At 46.5% G+C, this 16,950-nt stretch overlaps 1 protein-coding gene across 1 annotated transcript in view; it reads right to left on the bottom strand.

Annotated features, from left to right (window-relative positions):
* The window catches only part of WIPI1 (WD repeat domain, phosphoinositide interacting 1), a 33,215-nt gene extending 21,921 nt beyond the window's left edge, over positions 1 to 11,294 (bottom strand). The window contains exons 1-3 of the mRNA XM_045080943.1: positions 11,102 to 11,294; positions 5,375 to 5,457; positions 3,400 to 3,569 (exon numbers count right to left, since the gene is read on the bottom strand). Coding sequence (XP_044936878.1) covers positions 3,400 to 3,569; positions 5,375 to 5,457; positions 11,102 to 11,181 — 333 coding nt within the window. The 5' untranslated portion in view covers positions 11,182 to 11,294. The remainder of the gene's footprint in view (positions 1 to 3,399; positions 3,570 to 5,374; positions 5,458 to 11,101) is intronic.
* Positions 11,295 to 16,950: the final 5,656 nt, after the last annotated feature.

Raw genomic sequence — 16,950 nt, forward strand, 5'->3', positions numbered from 1 at the left:
TGAGAGCCTCTGTTCTCAGGCCAGATCCTCTTATCCCAAAAGACAACACTTGGGAAGGAAGGCACCTAAAAATACCACAAAAAACCCTGGTTGGTTCTCCTCCAGGGGAAAGCCTGCCCTGCTGGCTTCCCAGTATGACTTCTCACAGCTCAGAAAATGGAGACCATCCCTTATATCCAGCAGAAAAAGAAAATGTAAACACGTTCCTCAATTTTAATTAAGGCTCTGTGGGGTCACAGGCCTGGGTGCTGAGGGGTTAAAAAAAAAATTTCTAATAGGGTCTCAAAATTGATGGCAAACATTAGCGTTTCTCCGTGAAACACATTCCCTGATTTGTCTGAAAACTTTGCCCTTTACCCACACTTTCTGTGCTTACGTTCTTAGGTTTCTAATAGGCTCCTGTGTCCCCACACCCAGTCCCCAGGACACGGGGTCCTCAACGCATGCCTCCTGTGGTACCAGCCTCTACACCAGGCTCATCCACCTGTCTGCCTCTGTGCCACCAGCTGTCAGCCGCCGGCTGTCGTGTGGCCCAGTCAGTGAATCCCAGGTCACCCCTGCTGGCCACGGACAAGAATTAAATGGGACAGAGGGAAACGGAGAGAAGAGGAGGAGGCGGCACCGTGTCCCGAGTTCCCATGCACGCAGGCTTCCAGGGCCGGCCTGACCCCGTAAACTGCTCGCTAATGACCAGTTTTCAATCCTAGCTGAACCCTGGGTGCGCCTTCAAGTCTGCCCGGTCACCTTGGTTCTCATCAACTCTGCTAGGATTTAGAAGCAATAACTCCTTTTCCCGATTATAAAAATACTGATATCATCTCTCCTGAGCACCAGACTTAGGTATAGATCCAGAGGCTTCAATCCAGCGAACACCCATCTGGATAACCAGGGCCCTCAGAACAGACGGCAGGAGCACTGTCAGAGTTCACCTATGGAAATACGCCGGGTGTGCCGTCTTCATTCTGCAAGATACGTTTCCTCCATTGAGGACGAGGGGCATACTATTAACCGATAATGAAAAATAACAGAATTACTAGATGTGCTTCCTTTCTACATATTTAGAAGAAAATAGAGATGTTTTCTCCTCATAACTCCCTACACAAATCTTTGATGGTTTCCTGTTGTTTTTAAAAAAGGAACCTCACTGCCAGAAGACCCGCTGAACCCCACAGCAGGTAGGATGCGCAGCTCTCACTCCCGTTCGTTTCCTGCAGGGGGCGGCAGAGTCTGGGCCTCCAGGGACTGTGGCCGGGCAGTGGGGGCTGCAGCAGGTGCCCAGCCCCAAAGCTGCCAAGGCCAGAGCCTGCACGTTCTAAGAAAAGCAAACCCCAAGCACGTTCCAGACTGTTTCAAATCATCTTCTTCGGAGAAGAAATGCTAAGGAGGAGAGAGATGTCTGAGCGGGTTCCAAAGAGCTGGCCGTTGACAGCGGGGTCGCGCTAGGAGCACTTAGGTTCTAGAGGAGCTGGGGAGGAGAACCACAACAGTCATGGATGTTACACTGAGGACAGGGTGGCAATCGAAAGGCTAGCAGACTCAGACCCGTGAGTGATCCTTTGTCCCATTTGGTAATAAAAATGTCAGAGAGCAAGTAAGAAAGGAATGAGAGAAATAAATTCTATAGATAATATTTGAGAGTTCTGATCTTTACAGGACTTTGACCTAAACAATCTTTTTTTTTTTAATAGATTAAAAAAATTTTATTTGAGAGAGAAAGAGCGAGCATGAGCAGGGGGAGGGGCAGAGGACACGGAGGAGAGACAAGCAGACATCCCGCTGAGCCGGGAGCCAGATTCAGGACTCGAGCCCAGGACCCTGGGATCCTGACCTGAGCGGAAGTCAGACACTTAACTGACTGAGCCACCCAGGCGCCCCTGGCTAAAACAATCTTAAAAAGACAATCAGGTGCCAAAAACAGATTTAATTTTTATATACTGGCTATCACTGCATGCAAAGACAAAAAGTTTTGCAATGAAATTTAATGTGCTCCCAGCAGATTTCGGAGAGAGCCCTTGAGCCAAGAACTGGGCTTAAAAACCTTCAAGCCGAAAACTCTCAAAGCCTTTCCCTCCCTGGCCAAGAGCCTGGGCTTATTTCCTTCTTTACTCCTGCTCCTTACTTAAATAGCCTTACATGCTACTTCTCGGGCTCTTATCTTCCACACTGTTCTACACAGACGTAAAAGAGTATCCGCTCAAAGTAGTCGACCAACTCAAAGAAACTCTTTCTTCTCATAAGCCGAAGGGGAACTCTGTCTCATTTGTTTAAAAAGTTATTAGCGTCCAAAAGTTAGGTAAGAAGAAGACAGAAGAAAACATTATCCTGGAGAAGGCAGTGAATGACCTCCACCATCTTGGGAATATTTAATTGAATAGAAAGGTCTGCAAGGTCATATAAAGAATATATCCGTTTGTTTATTTATTTAACAGGCCGTTGGCAAACATATTCATGGAGCACTTTCCCCCGGGGCACTGTCTTTTCTTACCAGGCCTGTAGCAGTGAACACAGCAGATACAGTGCCTGCCCTTACAGGATTTAGAACCTAATGAGTTAAGGGGAGATTCTGCTAATACCCCCAAATATTTATTTAAGGAAAATTTCTATTTTTAATGGAGAATGTTTTCTATATTTGAGATAAGAATAATCCTTCCTGGGTCACCTGGGTGGCTCGGTTGGTTAAGTTGGCTCAGGTTAACCTGAGCCATCGGCTCAGGTCATGATTCCAGGACTCTGGAGGCGAGCCCCGAATCAGGGTCCCTCTCCCCCTGCCTGCTGCTTCCCCTGCTTGTGCTCTCTGTCTAATAAATAAATATAGATATAGATCTTAAACAAGCAAACCACTACAAATAAGATCTATAAGGGTGAGCTGGTGGAAAGAAAGTGGGGAGCATGAGCCTGGGGACCTGGATTGCAGGGAAAGCCCAAGGAGAGAGCAAAAGAAGGCTAGTTCTAGAACTGCCTTCAGAGCTAGCCGGGGGTGGGGGGGGCGCGGGGCACGCTCATCCTTAGGGGCTTCATTCTGAGAAGCATTGCTTCCCGTTGGCAGTGGACGCCACCATCCAGGGTCCAGACCAGGGAGAGATGTTCTTCTGCGAAATAGCTCACGGGACAGTGTCAGAGCCAGATTTCCACCCAGCCTGCGTCCAGCAGAAAAGGGTTCACTCCACCAGGGGCCAGTGTTCGAGAAGGGACACGAGGCAGAAGGACCAGGGAGGACACATCCCTGAAACTAGGGCCCGGAGGAGGCTCACCAGGTCCCGGTGATACGAGGCCCGAGTCTTAAAATCCCTTTTAGAATTGGCTGCGTGGGTTAGCGACACTCGTCTCTACAGACAGTCATCTCGTTCTTGGGTGCCCACGAGCAGAAGCCTTGCAACCCGAGAGACCTCGCCCACGTACCTGCCGGTTCAGGCGTATGGACAAGATGTTGCTGGAGTAGCTGTAGTTACAGATCTCCGTGCCTTTCTTGAAGTGATAGACGTTCATCTGCCGCGGCTTCGTGTGGCTGACCACCACGACCAGGCTGCTGGAGAACAGGCGCTCCACGATGTAGACATCCGGGATCTCATCTGGGAAGGAAAGTGGCCCAAGGTGACGCAGACTGCAGCCTCCCCTGCCACCAGCCAGGGGCCTCCAGGTCTCGCTGATGGGGTGCCCTCCCTGAGCCCACCGCATTCACCACGATTTTCTTCCCCCCTCCGTGATGCTCTGTCTGCTTCCCAAGGTAGCAGTTCCAAAGCCCAGTCCAACACCCAAAGAAAATGTGAGTGACCAGAACCCCGAGTCAGGTCTTCTAGAGCCTCCCCAGATGCCCTCTGGGAGCTACAGTCAGCCCTCAGGCACTGCTGTTTGCTGTGGAACACATTTGGGAGGTTTGGACAATCTCAACCCACCCTTCCTCCGCGACAGGTTTCCAAGGAGTGTCTGGTCAGGGGAACGTCTGATTTCAGAATTCTGGTCCCTGTTGCTGAGAGGTACTATGGGTAAGGCCATGGCTTGGGGGGCAGTAACCTAGTTAAAGCCGTAACCCCTCCCCATCTTGTGCTCCCTGGGCCTCTCCGCAATCTCTATCTTATTGAAGACGATCTGGACATCTGTGTCATGACCAGGGAAGTACTTCCACACCCAGGAAGAAGGTAAAGAAGTAAGCCCATAGGTGGACACCTCCATGTTTTTCTGAGAACATTCTTTCTGTATCCCTGCCTTCGTTGTGTGTAGGCAGGTCCCCTAGGCAGTGACATAGGACGGAGACAGAGTGAAGTATTCCCGAAAATGGGGTAATAAAAATAGTATCTTACAAGTATATTAAAGACCCAAACTATTTATTTATCAAACCACTTTCTTTCCAGGAAAGCTAAAGATTGTGTAAGTGACAACAAACTATTACCTACCCTGAAAAAATAAGAGAGACACATTTCTCAGCTGCATTGTTTGGTGATATTCATTTGAAGGATTTCAACACCTTCAATATGAACTACGTGAATGGGATTGTATTACTTTATTAAAACAAAGAAAATATTTCCATGACTGAATGACCGTTAGTGATATTCTACAGTGCCAATATAATGGCAAAAAAAAAAAAAAATTGTAAGTGATCTTCTGGTTTGACAATTATAAAAACTGATGGCTGTGCATAAAAGTATATGAAGAAGTGTGAACAATATGGTTTCAAATAAAAGATTTCTTTCTGGGGCACCTGGGTGGCTCAGTGGGTTAAAGCCTCTGCCTGCAGCTTGGGTCATGATCCCAGGGTCCTGGGATCGAGCCCTGCATCGGGCTCTCTGCTCAGCAGGGAGCCTGCTTTCCTCTCTCTCTCTGCCTGCTACTCTGCCTGCTTGTGATCTCTGTCTGTCAAATAAATAAATAAAATCTTAAAAAAAAAAAGATTTCTTTCTTTTTTAAAATTTTATTAACATATAATGTATTATTTGCCCCAGGGGTATAGGTCTGGGAATCATCAGTCTTACACAATTCACAGCACTCACCATAACATATGCCCTCCCCAGTGTGCATCACCCAGACACCCCGTCCCTCCCACGCCCCTCCCCTCCAGCAACCCTCAGTTTGTTTCCTGAGATTAAGAGTCTCTTATAGTCTGTCTCCCTCTCTGGTTTCGTCCTGTCAAACAAAGGATTTCTTAACAGAAAAAGAAAATGTTACCTAAGATATTGCCAAATCTAAGGGCTTACTTGTGGATGTTTTTTTTTTTTCTTTTTTAAACCAAGTGGTGGCAACGATTTATATTTTAACCTGAAAAATATGGACTCCTTCAGCTTGACAGTTAAGGGAGAAAAATGCAGACAGGTCAGGAACACCACAGATTAAAGTCTAGAGGGAGGATTTGGTGTCCCTGCGAGCTCACGCACGCACTTACTGCTTCCATGGACTTGGTCCAGTTGCTCCACAGAACTCAAGGAGAACAGCTTATAGCCGGCTTTGGTTCCGATCGCTAGGGATCTGTGGAAGATAATGACAGCAGGGGAATGACAGGAGGCACCGCACTCCGACCACAAATCTGCCCAAGACAGACATTCTTTCCCTCCCAGTCTCACGGTGGGCAAACATCTATTCTCAGGTTTTTCGGTATTTGATAACATCTGAATAGTTGTCTGGGGGACGGGGGGGGGCAGGCATGTTGAAAGGGAAAAGGGCAAAGACAAGGAGAGACACAGCGTTGCGAAATGGGCAAGAGATGTGAAACTCATCAAAAGAAGTATCAAGCCTACTGGTGCCTGTGCTTCCCCAACCAGGCAGAAATAGGAAAAATGGAATGTTGGAGAATATTCATCCTGGCACTACTCCTAACACGAGGAGGGATCTTGTGGTTGAGAGGGACTTTACCAAAAGGTAAAATTTTTTTTTTTTTTTTGCTTAAAAAATAAATACACCATCATAGTAGGTTTAGTCATTAGTAAGTACGGTTTAATGGATGCACCCTTTCATTGTTTTCCATAAAAGCATCCCAGATACTTCATACCAGTAGTTCACATCCCCAAATGGACATTAAGTTCATGTGGGAAGCTTTAAAAAAATATTGGTGTTTACTCCTCCTTCAACCCTGAGCTTTTTAATTAGGTTAATCTCTCTTTCTCTCTCTCTCTCTCTCTTTCTTTCCTACCCCCTATCTCTCTTTCTCTTCCTCTCTCTTTTTCTTTTTTTAGTTCAAGTACTCCCATGTGCAGCCAGGGTTGAGAACTCTGCTTCCTACCACGTTCCACAAAGCTAGTATCACAACCAACCAACAAAACAAAAACTAAATACTCATCTGGAACAATATGGGCTAAAAACAAACAAACAAAAATACCCAAAAATGTATTTTCTTAATTTTTCACTTTCAACCAATAGAAAAAGACAGAGTGTCGACCCAGGTGAAAGCAAAGGGGTGGGTTTTGTTCAGGAGCTGGGATCTCCATCCAGCTCTCTCCTGCTTTGCCTTCAGTGCCTCGGTGGTGAGGAAAATCTTAGCCAGAGCACGCTGAGAATGAGCAGTCTGACCTTGAGCACTTCCATCCTGAGAAAATGGAATGTCAGAGCCGAAATGGACCTTAAAATACTCCTACATGAACCTAAAAATTAGCCCAGCTTCCTCATTTAAAAGTAAGTATTTGCAAAGGTGAGATTTGCTCTTCACAGGGAAGCATATACAAACATAAGCAGTTTACTGGGGCAAGCCTGGAGACAAGGCTCTCATTTCATACAAAAAATCTTTTCAAATAAAAAAATGAGGACATCCCATGATTTTCCGTGGAATTGTTTTTTTGGTTTTTTGGGTTTTTTTCCTACCCAAACATCTGTTCTTCCCTGGAACACAGGGATAGGAGACTATGGTCAACTTTTAACTGGGAAGGGAGTAGCTAGTTTCTCAGCCCTCTCACCGGCTTGAGGGGGAAAGTGGTGTGCTAGCCCTTTGCACAAGAGCAGCAGTGTGCCCAGGACAGGGGTCTGGCACCCAGACTACAGCATTAATGGTGACAAGCAGCTACTCAAGAGGCAACCCAGCAGCATCTAAAAACTTCAAAACACAGCTACAAAACAAAACAAAACAAAAAAAACACAGCTACGGGCAAAAGGGTGAAACTGGATTACTATCTGATACTCGTATACACGTGTGAACGCAAAGTGGATTCAACACTTGAATGTAAGACCCAAAGCCATAAAACTCCCAGAAGAAAACACAGGCGGTAAGCTCCTTGACATGGGTCTTTGAGATGTTTTTTGGACCTGACTCCAAAGGCAACGGAAACAAAAGCAAAAATAAACAAATAAGACTACATCAAACTAAAAAGCTTCTGCACAGCAAAGGAAACCACCAATAAAATGCAAAAAAAAAAAAAACAAAAAAAAAAACAAAAAACCCACCCACCGAATGGGAGAAAATATTCGCAACAAGGGGTTAGTATCCAAAATATATAAATTCACCTAACAACCAAACGACCCCCAACCTGATTAAGGAATAGAAGAGGGTCTGAACTGACATTCTTCCAAAGAAGACACAAGGATAACCAACAAGTGCCCGAAAAGATGCTCAACGTCACTAATCATCAGGGGAAATGGAAATCAAAACCACAATGAGATACTGCCTTACGCCTGTCAGAATGGCTAGTGTCAGAAGGTCAGAAATGACAAGCATGGGTGAAGGTGCGGAGGAAAGGCAGCCCTCAGGCGCTGTTCATGTGAGTGCAACCTGGTACAGCCTCTCTGGAAAACAGCACGAAGTTCCCTCAAGAAATTTAAAATATAACTACCCTATGATCCAGCAATTTCACGTCTGGGTATCCTTCTGAAGAAAAAATGAAAATACAAATTCAAAGAGATATAGGCAGCCCTATGTTCTTGGCTGCGTTGTTTACGGTAGCCGATATATGGAAACTATGTAAGTGTCCATCAGTGGATGAATGCATAAAGATGTGGTGTGTATGCGGCGCACACACACACGCGCACACACACACACACACGCTTCTCAACTGTCAAAAAGAATGAAATCATGCCAGTTGCAGCAACACGGTTGAGAGTACTATGCTACATAAGTCAGACAGAGAAAGACAAATGCCACATTTCACGTACATGTGGAATCGAAGAAAAACAAAACGAGCAGAAGAAAACAAAACCCAGACTCATAGTTACAGAGAATAGATTGGAGGTTGCCAGACGGGAGGGGGGTGGGGGGAGGGCTATGAAATTGGTGAAGGGGATCAGGAAGTACAAACTTCCAGTTATGAAGTAACTATGTCATGGGGGCTAATGCACAGCATGGGAAATACAGTAGCTAACACTGCTCTACTTTTTTTTTTTTTTAAGATTTATTTATTTGTTTATTTGACAGAGAGAAATCACAAGTAGTAGGAGAGGCAGGCAGAGAGAGAGAGAGGGAAGCAGGCTCCCTGCTGAGCAGAGAGCCCGATGCGGGACTCGATCCCAGGACCCTGAGATCATGACCTGAGCCGAAGGCAGCGGCTTAACCCACTGAGCCACCCAGGCGCCCACACTGCTCTACTTTTGTAAGTTAACAGGTGTTTATTAGACTGACTGTGGTGACCATTTGTGTATACAAATGTTGAGTCACAATAGGTCATACACCTGAAACTAATAGAACACTGCATGTCAATGATACCTCAACTTTAAAAAGCTCCTTTGTATTCCTATGATTCAAAAAATGTTTTCAAATACACTTGGTAGTCATTACCATTTTTAAACTTCCTTCACACAAATATAGATGCGTTTAGTAGCAAACTGATTTTTGCAAACAAACTTGCAAGGAAAAAAAAATGTAACGAGAGTCTTGTGATATTAACCAAAAGATTTCTGGCAATTTAAATTTGGCAATTTAAAATAATTTTCAAACATAGGCCCTGCTCCTAGAACAGAAGGATTTTATACTATTACTATTATGCTTTAAATGATGGATCAATGGCCACAAAAAATGCTGAATCGAGGAATTCAAACTATGACTTTATTTTACTCATAAGGCTTTCCTGCAGGAAAACAAGTTCTCACCATCTCTCATAGGAATAGGGGTTAGGACAAATATACACTGCCAATCAAATGAAAAAAAAAGTACCCAAAGTGTCTAACATAGTGCAAACATGAAGCATGATCAAAGAAGTTTAGTTGTAATACTGTAAAACTCAGCCTGTACTTAAAGAAAAAAACACACTGGTAAGCCTAAATGCATTAGTAAGGGGCTTGACTTATTTTAAAAAGTTCAATGTCATACCCTCTGTGGCTCAAAGCAACTGACTGTGACAAAAACTTTTATTTATAGGTAAGACAGAGCTGTCCAGCAGAGCCTTCATCCAAGAAAACAGAACTGACAGTAGAGACAAGGAAATTTACTTTCCAAGCACCCAACAGCTTTGAAAACAACATTCTTACCCAAGTGCTATAGAAAGTTGGGACTCAGCTAGAATAAAAATCAACATCACTTAAAAAAAAATCTAATAAACAATGCGACAAAGCAGAATTTAGAACATTTACTTCCAGTAAGCAAACTGACTCCCCTCCTTGTCCTGTGTTCAGTTGGGCAGGAAAGCATTCTGGCATTTATTTCAACAGCCATCCTCTCTTGCAAAATGCTACTTACAAAATGACAGAATTTTATCTACACCATCATTTCTGTAAACTGCTGGTTTCAACCCATCAGCTGATCTTAAAAACAGTTCAGTGAGTTACAAACACCTTGAAAAGAAGGGACCCCCCCAAGGAGGGGGTAAACACTATTTAGTGAATCACTTTTCAGGGATGTTCTATGTATGTGGGGATTAGGAAATGTTGTCATATGTATTTCTTCTTGTGGACTGTGGTTAGGAAAAAAAAAAAAAAAAAGGCTTGAAAGTCATTCATCTAACCAAGCTGTCCAGCTACCAGATTACCCGATTACACATAGTTTTTTTGGAACAAAGGCATATTGTTTGGCACAGGGTGTTTTTAAGCAGAAACACAAAGGGAATGAAAGCCAGAGTTACTTATGGTACCGGCTCGGCCTTAATTACACCACTGCATGTTCAATATTAGCACAGCCCCCGTCACTGGCAGCCAAAGCACAAGCGAGAAGCCGGCTCCCAACAAGGAACACAACAGAAACTGGTACAGCAGGAAGTGGGAAACTGGAAAGCGGTCATCCCTGCTTGATGCTCTGGGTGCACATTCCTAAGCGATTATTCCATATGGTCCTAGGGACCGGCGTCTAACAATTCCATGAAAAGAGGCAAGGGAACAGGCGTTTGCTTCCAAGGGACTGAATCCCTGAGATGTCCGAACCACAGCTCAGCCACTCAACTCTCTGGCCGAAGTCCAAATGGGCGCCTCGAAGAGAAATATTAAAAAAAAAAAAAAAAAAAAAAAATCCACTCCCAAAGCAACTGGAGCTCGTGCTTCTCCGAGAAGGCAGCCTGGGCCGGGGAAAAGGGCTCTTGAACTCGGAGAAGCAGAGGCTGCCTCGCCCGGGGAGGAGGGAGGGAGGGAGGCTTCGTGCAAACGCTGAGAGCGGTGGAAAGGTTTCTGACACCCCGAGCCCCGCAGGCGAGATGCCTGGAGCTGGGGCTGGGACCGGGGCCGGCCCTGGCCGCAGGGATAGGCTGCCTCTTTGTCCCAGGCCCTGCCCAGATGCCACGTTGAGATGCTCAAGGACAAATGGGAAAGTTTTTCCTGTATTCCCATCTTCCTGGGCCCCAACAACCTCGCCTGGGGTCGGCTCGCCACTTCCCCCTCCCCTCCCAACCCCCTTTGTTTTTGGCTTCTCCTCCCCCTCCCCCAGACCCCCCGCTCCGGTCGCGAACCTCTGCACCCCCCCCCCGCCCCCGGATTCCGAAGCCTTCGCCCGCCCCACTCCGCCCTGGAGCTCTCTCCCTCCTCGCTCCGCCGGCCGCTCCTGGCCCTCGGCCCGCAGCTGGGGAGGGGTGAGGGTGGAGGGGCTCGACGCCCCCTCCGCCGGGGGAGGGGAGCCCCCGCCAGGCCGAGCCCGTCCCGGGCCGCCCCGGCCGCGCCGCCGCCGCCCTCCTGGGGCGCAGGCCTGCGCCTCTCCGGCTCGGAGCTGCCGACAGGACGAGACCCCCGCTCGCCACTTTCTTCCCCAGCTCCCGGCCGGGCAGCCGCCGCGGCTTACGTGCAGTCCTGGTTGAAGGAGAAGCAGCTGAGCGCCGCCTCGGCCCCGCCCGGGGGGCCGTCCGCCGCCTCGGCCTCCATCGGGGACTCGACCCGGGGGAAGCCGCAGCTCCGAGCCGGCGACAGCCACCTCAGCAGCCCGCTGGCGCCGGCTCCGCGGGCCGGGTCGCCGGCCCCCCTCCGCTCCTGGCCCCGCCCCGTTCCGCTTCGCTCCGCCCCGTCCCTACTTCGCTCCGCCCCCCCTCCCTAGGCCCGGCCCCGACCCTCCTGCGGGTCCCAGCCAACCCTCGGCGCTGAGGGGGCGGAGGCCCCACCCCCGGCCGCCATTGGTTACGAGTCCACGCCCACGGCTCCCCCCTGGGCCAATGGACGACAGCTGCGGGAGGAACCGCCCCGGTGTCGACCCGCCCCCGGCTCGGTGAGACGGCTCTCCATTGGACGAAGGCGCATGACGCAAGGCTGCAGGCCACGTGGTGGTGTTGTCATTGCCAGATGCCGCGAAACGAGAGATGGCGAGAATGAGCGCGGCTGAGGCCCGACCCCTTGGCCTCCGCGGGACCGGTGGTGGAGCTGTGGCGGGGGCGGCGGGCGGACGCGCTCGGTCCACCCCGCCCAAACCCCTGTGACGAGTAGCTCTCCGTCTATTAAACTCGTAGAGTTTAGTGGAGAGCGTGAGACGCCAAAGCCCCACCCTGTAGTGGAGTCTTCAAGCTGCTCAGAGAAAAGTTTCCAAAATGGGGATGCACAGGCCAGACCCGAAGTTACCTTCCCGCCTGCCCCGCCGTGGGAGGCCAAGCGCTGTCTTCGCTGTGCCGATGATCTCGCTGGATTTTAAAAAACAGGAACAATGTTTTCTGACCCATGTTTAATTTTTTATTATTTTTTTAAAAATTTTATTTATTTATTTGACAGACAGAGATCACAAGTAGACAGAGAGGCAGGTGGGGGGGGGGGTGTGCAGGCGATCCCAGGACCCTGAGATCATGACCTGAGCCGAAGGCAGGGGTTTACTTAACCCGCTGAGCCACCCAGGCGCCCCTCTGCCCCATTTTTAAAATAAAGGGTCAACTGAGCAGCTAAATAATCTGTCCAAAGTAACACAACAGATGGCAGAATGTGGATTTGTCCGGTATCAAGACCCGCTGCGCACCAAACCACCTGCTGGGAAATTTGGCAAAATGTAGTTTGGGGAAAAAAAAAAATAATGAAAGGAAATGTGTGTAAGATGGTGTTTTTGATGAAAGGGATGAGGTCTGGAAGATGGCCCAATTCGAAACTCACATATTTGACATGAATGCTGACAACAGTCTCTCTTCCCAGGTTGAATGCATGTTGCATGTAATATACCCAACACACTTCATGAATCAGTAGCTCTGCTGGCTTTGGATTTATATTAACTCCTGGTGAATTTTTAACTCACACTTTTCAAGCTGAGATGACATTTTAATTATGCCCCAGTCTTTCAAATTGGCATCATTAAAACCTATTTTGTGACAAAGCTGTATATGCATATGTGTGTATACACGCACATACTTTGGAAACTGGAACCTGTCGTGGATGCGGGAAGAGCACTATTTCACAAAAGCTTTTCTGGTTGCATTTCTGGTTTGGGTTTTCTGAAGCATAAAAATAAGTTTCTTCACGCAACACTACTACTCTTTCTCTCAACTGATGTGAAAATAGTTCAACTCATAGACCTGCAGATGTTGGTTGCTCTTTAGTTGATTGTGAAGTGTTGTATAAACCATCCTAAGTGAAAAGAGCTTCTGTTTGGATGCTTGAACTGCATCATCTTTGTTACCTCTTGGATCAAAGGTTCTTCTCCTTAGCACTCCCAGCTCAGCCATTTATAAAAGTAGGAGTCTGGTAGGCTAGGTGCTGGGCTGTTTGGAGAATTAAATAAAGTGTGGGATAAGGTTATTACGGTGGAAGCTGTTATTCTTGGTAGTTTAGACGTTATTAGGTAGAGTTGGGAGCTGGTGTTAGTTTTTGAGCAGGAGCGTTTCATGATAAAAACTGTGTTTTAGACAGATAAACTTGTTTGGGGTGTGCAGAATAGATTAGAAGGGGGAAAAGCCTAGACTAACGTGAAATTCTAGGAGTGAAGGGACGTAAGATACAGGCTGGAAAGGTTAGGACAAACCCCAAATAAATTTTTTTCTACTGAAATATATTGGACATATATTTGATACATAACATTGTGTAAATTTAAAGTGTATGGCATGTTGATTTGATACTTATATATTGTAATATGATTGCCATTGTCGCTATTATTAGCACCATATTAGCGCCACTAACGTGTCACATGAAGATATATTTTGAGGCAATGCTGTCTGAGAGAAAGATAATGAGAGAGAGAAAGTAAAAAAGAAAGAAAATGTCAGCCACAGATATGAACCCCATTTATAATTTTAAATTTTCTAGAAGCCACAGTAAAAAAGGTAAAAAGCAATGAGTAATGAACTTTAATAATTGTTTAACACAATGTGTCAAAAATCTCACTTTAATGAGTAATCAATGCAAAATTATTAATCAGTTAGTGTAGATTATTTTTTAGCATCATTATTTAAAATCCAAAGTATCCCTTTCACTTAGAACATATCTCAATTTACGCCAGCCACATTTTAAATACCTATGTGACTGGTAGCTATGGCATTGCCCAGTGAAGTCTGGGGAGAATAAAGCACAGAACCTAGTGGCTGATGGGGAGGGGTGGTGTGGCAGAGAAGAGGAAGGAAGAGTCCAGTCTGATTCCACGGTTAGGAAGGTGGGAGCTCGTGACGCTGTTTTCAGAAACTAGGTGTTCAGGAAGATGCAATTAGTTACATGTTGACACAGCTCTCTGGGATTGCAGTTCAGGCCTCGAGATGTAGGTACGGGAGAAAATTGATCACCTTCCCAGCCTTACCTTTCCCATGAATGAGCCCTCTTGGACGTTTCCCACTGAGTTAGTGGTCCACCACCCACCACCACCCCCGTGGAAATAATATCCCAGGGTTGCCTCACTTGATTTTATTTTTCCTAAGATAATATAGAAATCTGTACTTTTATATAAACACATTTAAAATAAATATTTATTTTACATAAACCTATGTAATTTTGAAAAAGATTTTATTTATTTATTTGACAGAGATGACAAGTAGGCAGAGAGGCAGGCAGAGAGAGAAAGTGGGGGAAGCAGGCGGCGCTCGATCCCACAACCCTGGGATCATAACCTGAGGTGAAGGCAGAGGCTTTAACCCGCTGAGCCACCCCGGCGCCCCAAATCCATGTATGTAATTTTATGTAAAAATTTAAAATGTTGATGATCAATTCTTATTTTTAAAAAGCACTGTGTGGGCCAAATTAAATATATCAGCTGGCTGGAAGTGGTTTATGGAGGTCCAGTGTGTGATCTCTGTTCGAGGCATAACACCCTCAAAAAAAAAAAAAATCCAATGAAAATTCTATGAATAAATCCAGAGGTGCTGGGTTCATTTAATGTCGGGCTGATTTTTCTTTTTCTAAGTTCTAGTTCTAGGTTCCGTGGGAGAAGAAACTCCTGATTTAAATATTGGGTCGATGCCATCCTAATCCTTCCACATTCTAGGAATAGGAAATTTCAACACCAAATAGCAGAAGGAGAGGCTATCTGGAGGAAGAGGGGAAAACAGAATTTCAGGCTTTTTGTCCTTCTTCCAAGCGAGATGCCTAAGTGGCTATCTTTTCCCAGACAGAATGGCTCTTATTTCTAGAGAAACAATAAATCAGCAAAATCCGGAAGAATAAAGCTGAGCTTGGGGATTAAGTATTCTTGGTCATACAAAATGCAGGCCACCGTTCAGCTAATGGGAAGCCTTCTTACTTGTGCGGCCATCAGGCTGTCATTTTAAAATGCTGATTAGGGACTGCACTGGGCAATGACCGGGGAAGTTGGAAATGACACATCCTGTCTGACTCAACCGTCATGTCACCCAATATGGCTGCCCACAGCACCCAACTGTCTATAATTAGAGTAACTACGAGGTGAGCAGATGCCACGCCTGTCCCTTTCTTTGTATACAATCTATTCCATTTTTCTAAAATCAAGTCATAGGAAATAAGCTCCTTTTTTTTCTTTTCTGATTCGTTTCAGCACTCGGAACGGGAGTTGAGAAGGAGTAGAGCCAGAGTGGACGCGTGTAGGGTAGTGCTTTGAGAAAAGGAAGGAGGAGGAAGGGCCTGGGGACGATGCAGAAGAGGTAAGACTTGGGGGGTGGGGAGAGGGAAGAGGATGTGTCTCAGGCTCAAGGAGTCAGCCCTGCCCTCCTATTCTAGGGTCAGAAGTAAGGGCTTGAAATGTAGGGTGATTTCTGGCAAAGGAGGTGATCCCATCAGACTGGCCAACAGGAAGTACCCAGCCAGAGGGATGGCTACCCAGCAGACATAATTGGGCTTTTTTCTTACTCATCCCAGGCCCAATCTGTGTGGGAGAGCATGGCTGCGGTGAATGAACGGTCCCTCTAATGGGCCTTTGCTCTCTAAATAGAACCACTAAATCTGGTTTTATTACTGAAACAAAAAAAAAAAAAAAAAAAGAGAGAGAGAGAGAGAGAATGGGGGGCAAAACCCAACAACTATTCTAATATTCCTTGACTTATGTATTTCCTCTTAAGAGTAAAAAACCATGGTATTTCATTCAAGAGTGGACTGGTGTCTTTGCCTACATTGTCTCCACCATCTGTCTTATTTTTGCTTCCAGAATAATCTTCAAACGCCAAGGTAAAATCACAAGTTCTCCATAAATACTTGGTGATCGGCTGACATTCATGAAGACAGTAGCTTTCTATGTGAGCATTTGCAGACATACGAGCTAATGGTCTATCAGTCGAGGCAATGTAGAGAGTTTCAGTCAAAGAGCTTTGTTCGCTGAGCCATCTTAAGCCCATCCAAGATTCTAGAGAAGTGTTCCTCAGGTCAACCAACCCCTCCCCTCACCCCTGACTTAAGTTTGAAAGTATAAATATAGGTGACATCTGGAAATGGAAAGCAGAGCTTTGTAGAAAGCCTGACTTGAAGCCTCATACATCTTCTCATTTAATGCTTATTACATATCCCATCCTGGAGATTTTTATACGTATCGCCGGACTGTGTAAACCAAGGTCGAGAGATGCTGGATAAGTTGCTCAAGGTCCTGGGGCAGTCTGTGATGGAGATGTGGTTTGCACTCACCTTGCCACCACATTTCCAGGTTTCCTCTCCATCTCTGCTTCCCCTCAGACTAGGGTGCCTCAAAGCTCACAACAGAACTGGTGTCTTAACCTGTATTCAGTTTTCTAAAGGGACAGAGAGGCGGGAATGGAGACGTGGAGGCAGGATTGTGCCAAGAGGGCCACAAGCCAAGTGCAAGCGGCAGGGCATCAAGCCCGGAGCTTTTCAAAGGGGGCAGAAGCTTTGCTTAGTTTTGGCGCAGATACTACTAGACTTACCTAGAAACAACTTTTGCTCCTAGGCCTAAGGGTTAACCTGTGCTCATGGGCGAGGGTAGTTAGTTAATAAATGTTGGCTCTAGGTTTCTTCCTGGTCTGGAGAGCTGGTATGAAGAATGGTAACCACTCCTGAGAATTTTTCACCTCAGGGGGAAAGGTGATTTCAAAGGCCTTAGGGGAGCCCAGGAGAGGAGTGAGAATCTCATGTTTCTTGGTGAACAGTGCCATCTAGTGACCTGTGGTATTCGGGTCCAGGCTGGTGGGTAGACCTGGAAGCCGAGACTGACTTGAATGAGAAGATGCAGGGAGCGAATTCTGAAAGCCTGGAAGAGTCTCGGACTTTCCATGCGTTCTTCCAAAACCTCTTTACCACCTGTGCATGGAAAATACATGCCTCACCCCT

The sequence above is a fragment of the Mustela putorius genome, unplaced genomic scaffold (assembly GCF_011764305.1).
Source record: "Mustela putorius furo isolate JIRA1106 unplaced genomic scaffold, ASM1176430v1.1 tig00000487_pilon_pilon_pilon, whole genome shotgun sequence".
Taxonomy (NCBI): domain Eukaryota; kingdom Metazoa; phylum Chordata; class Mammalia; order Carnivora; family Mustelidae; genus Mustela; species Mustela putorius.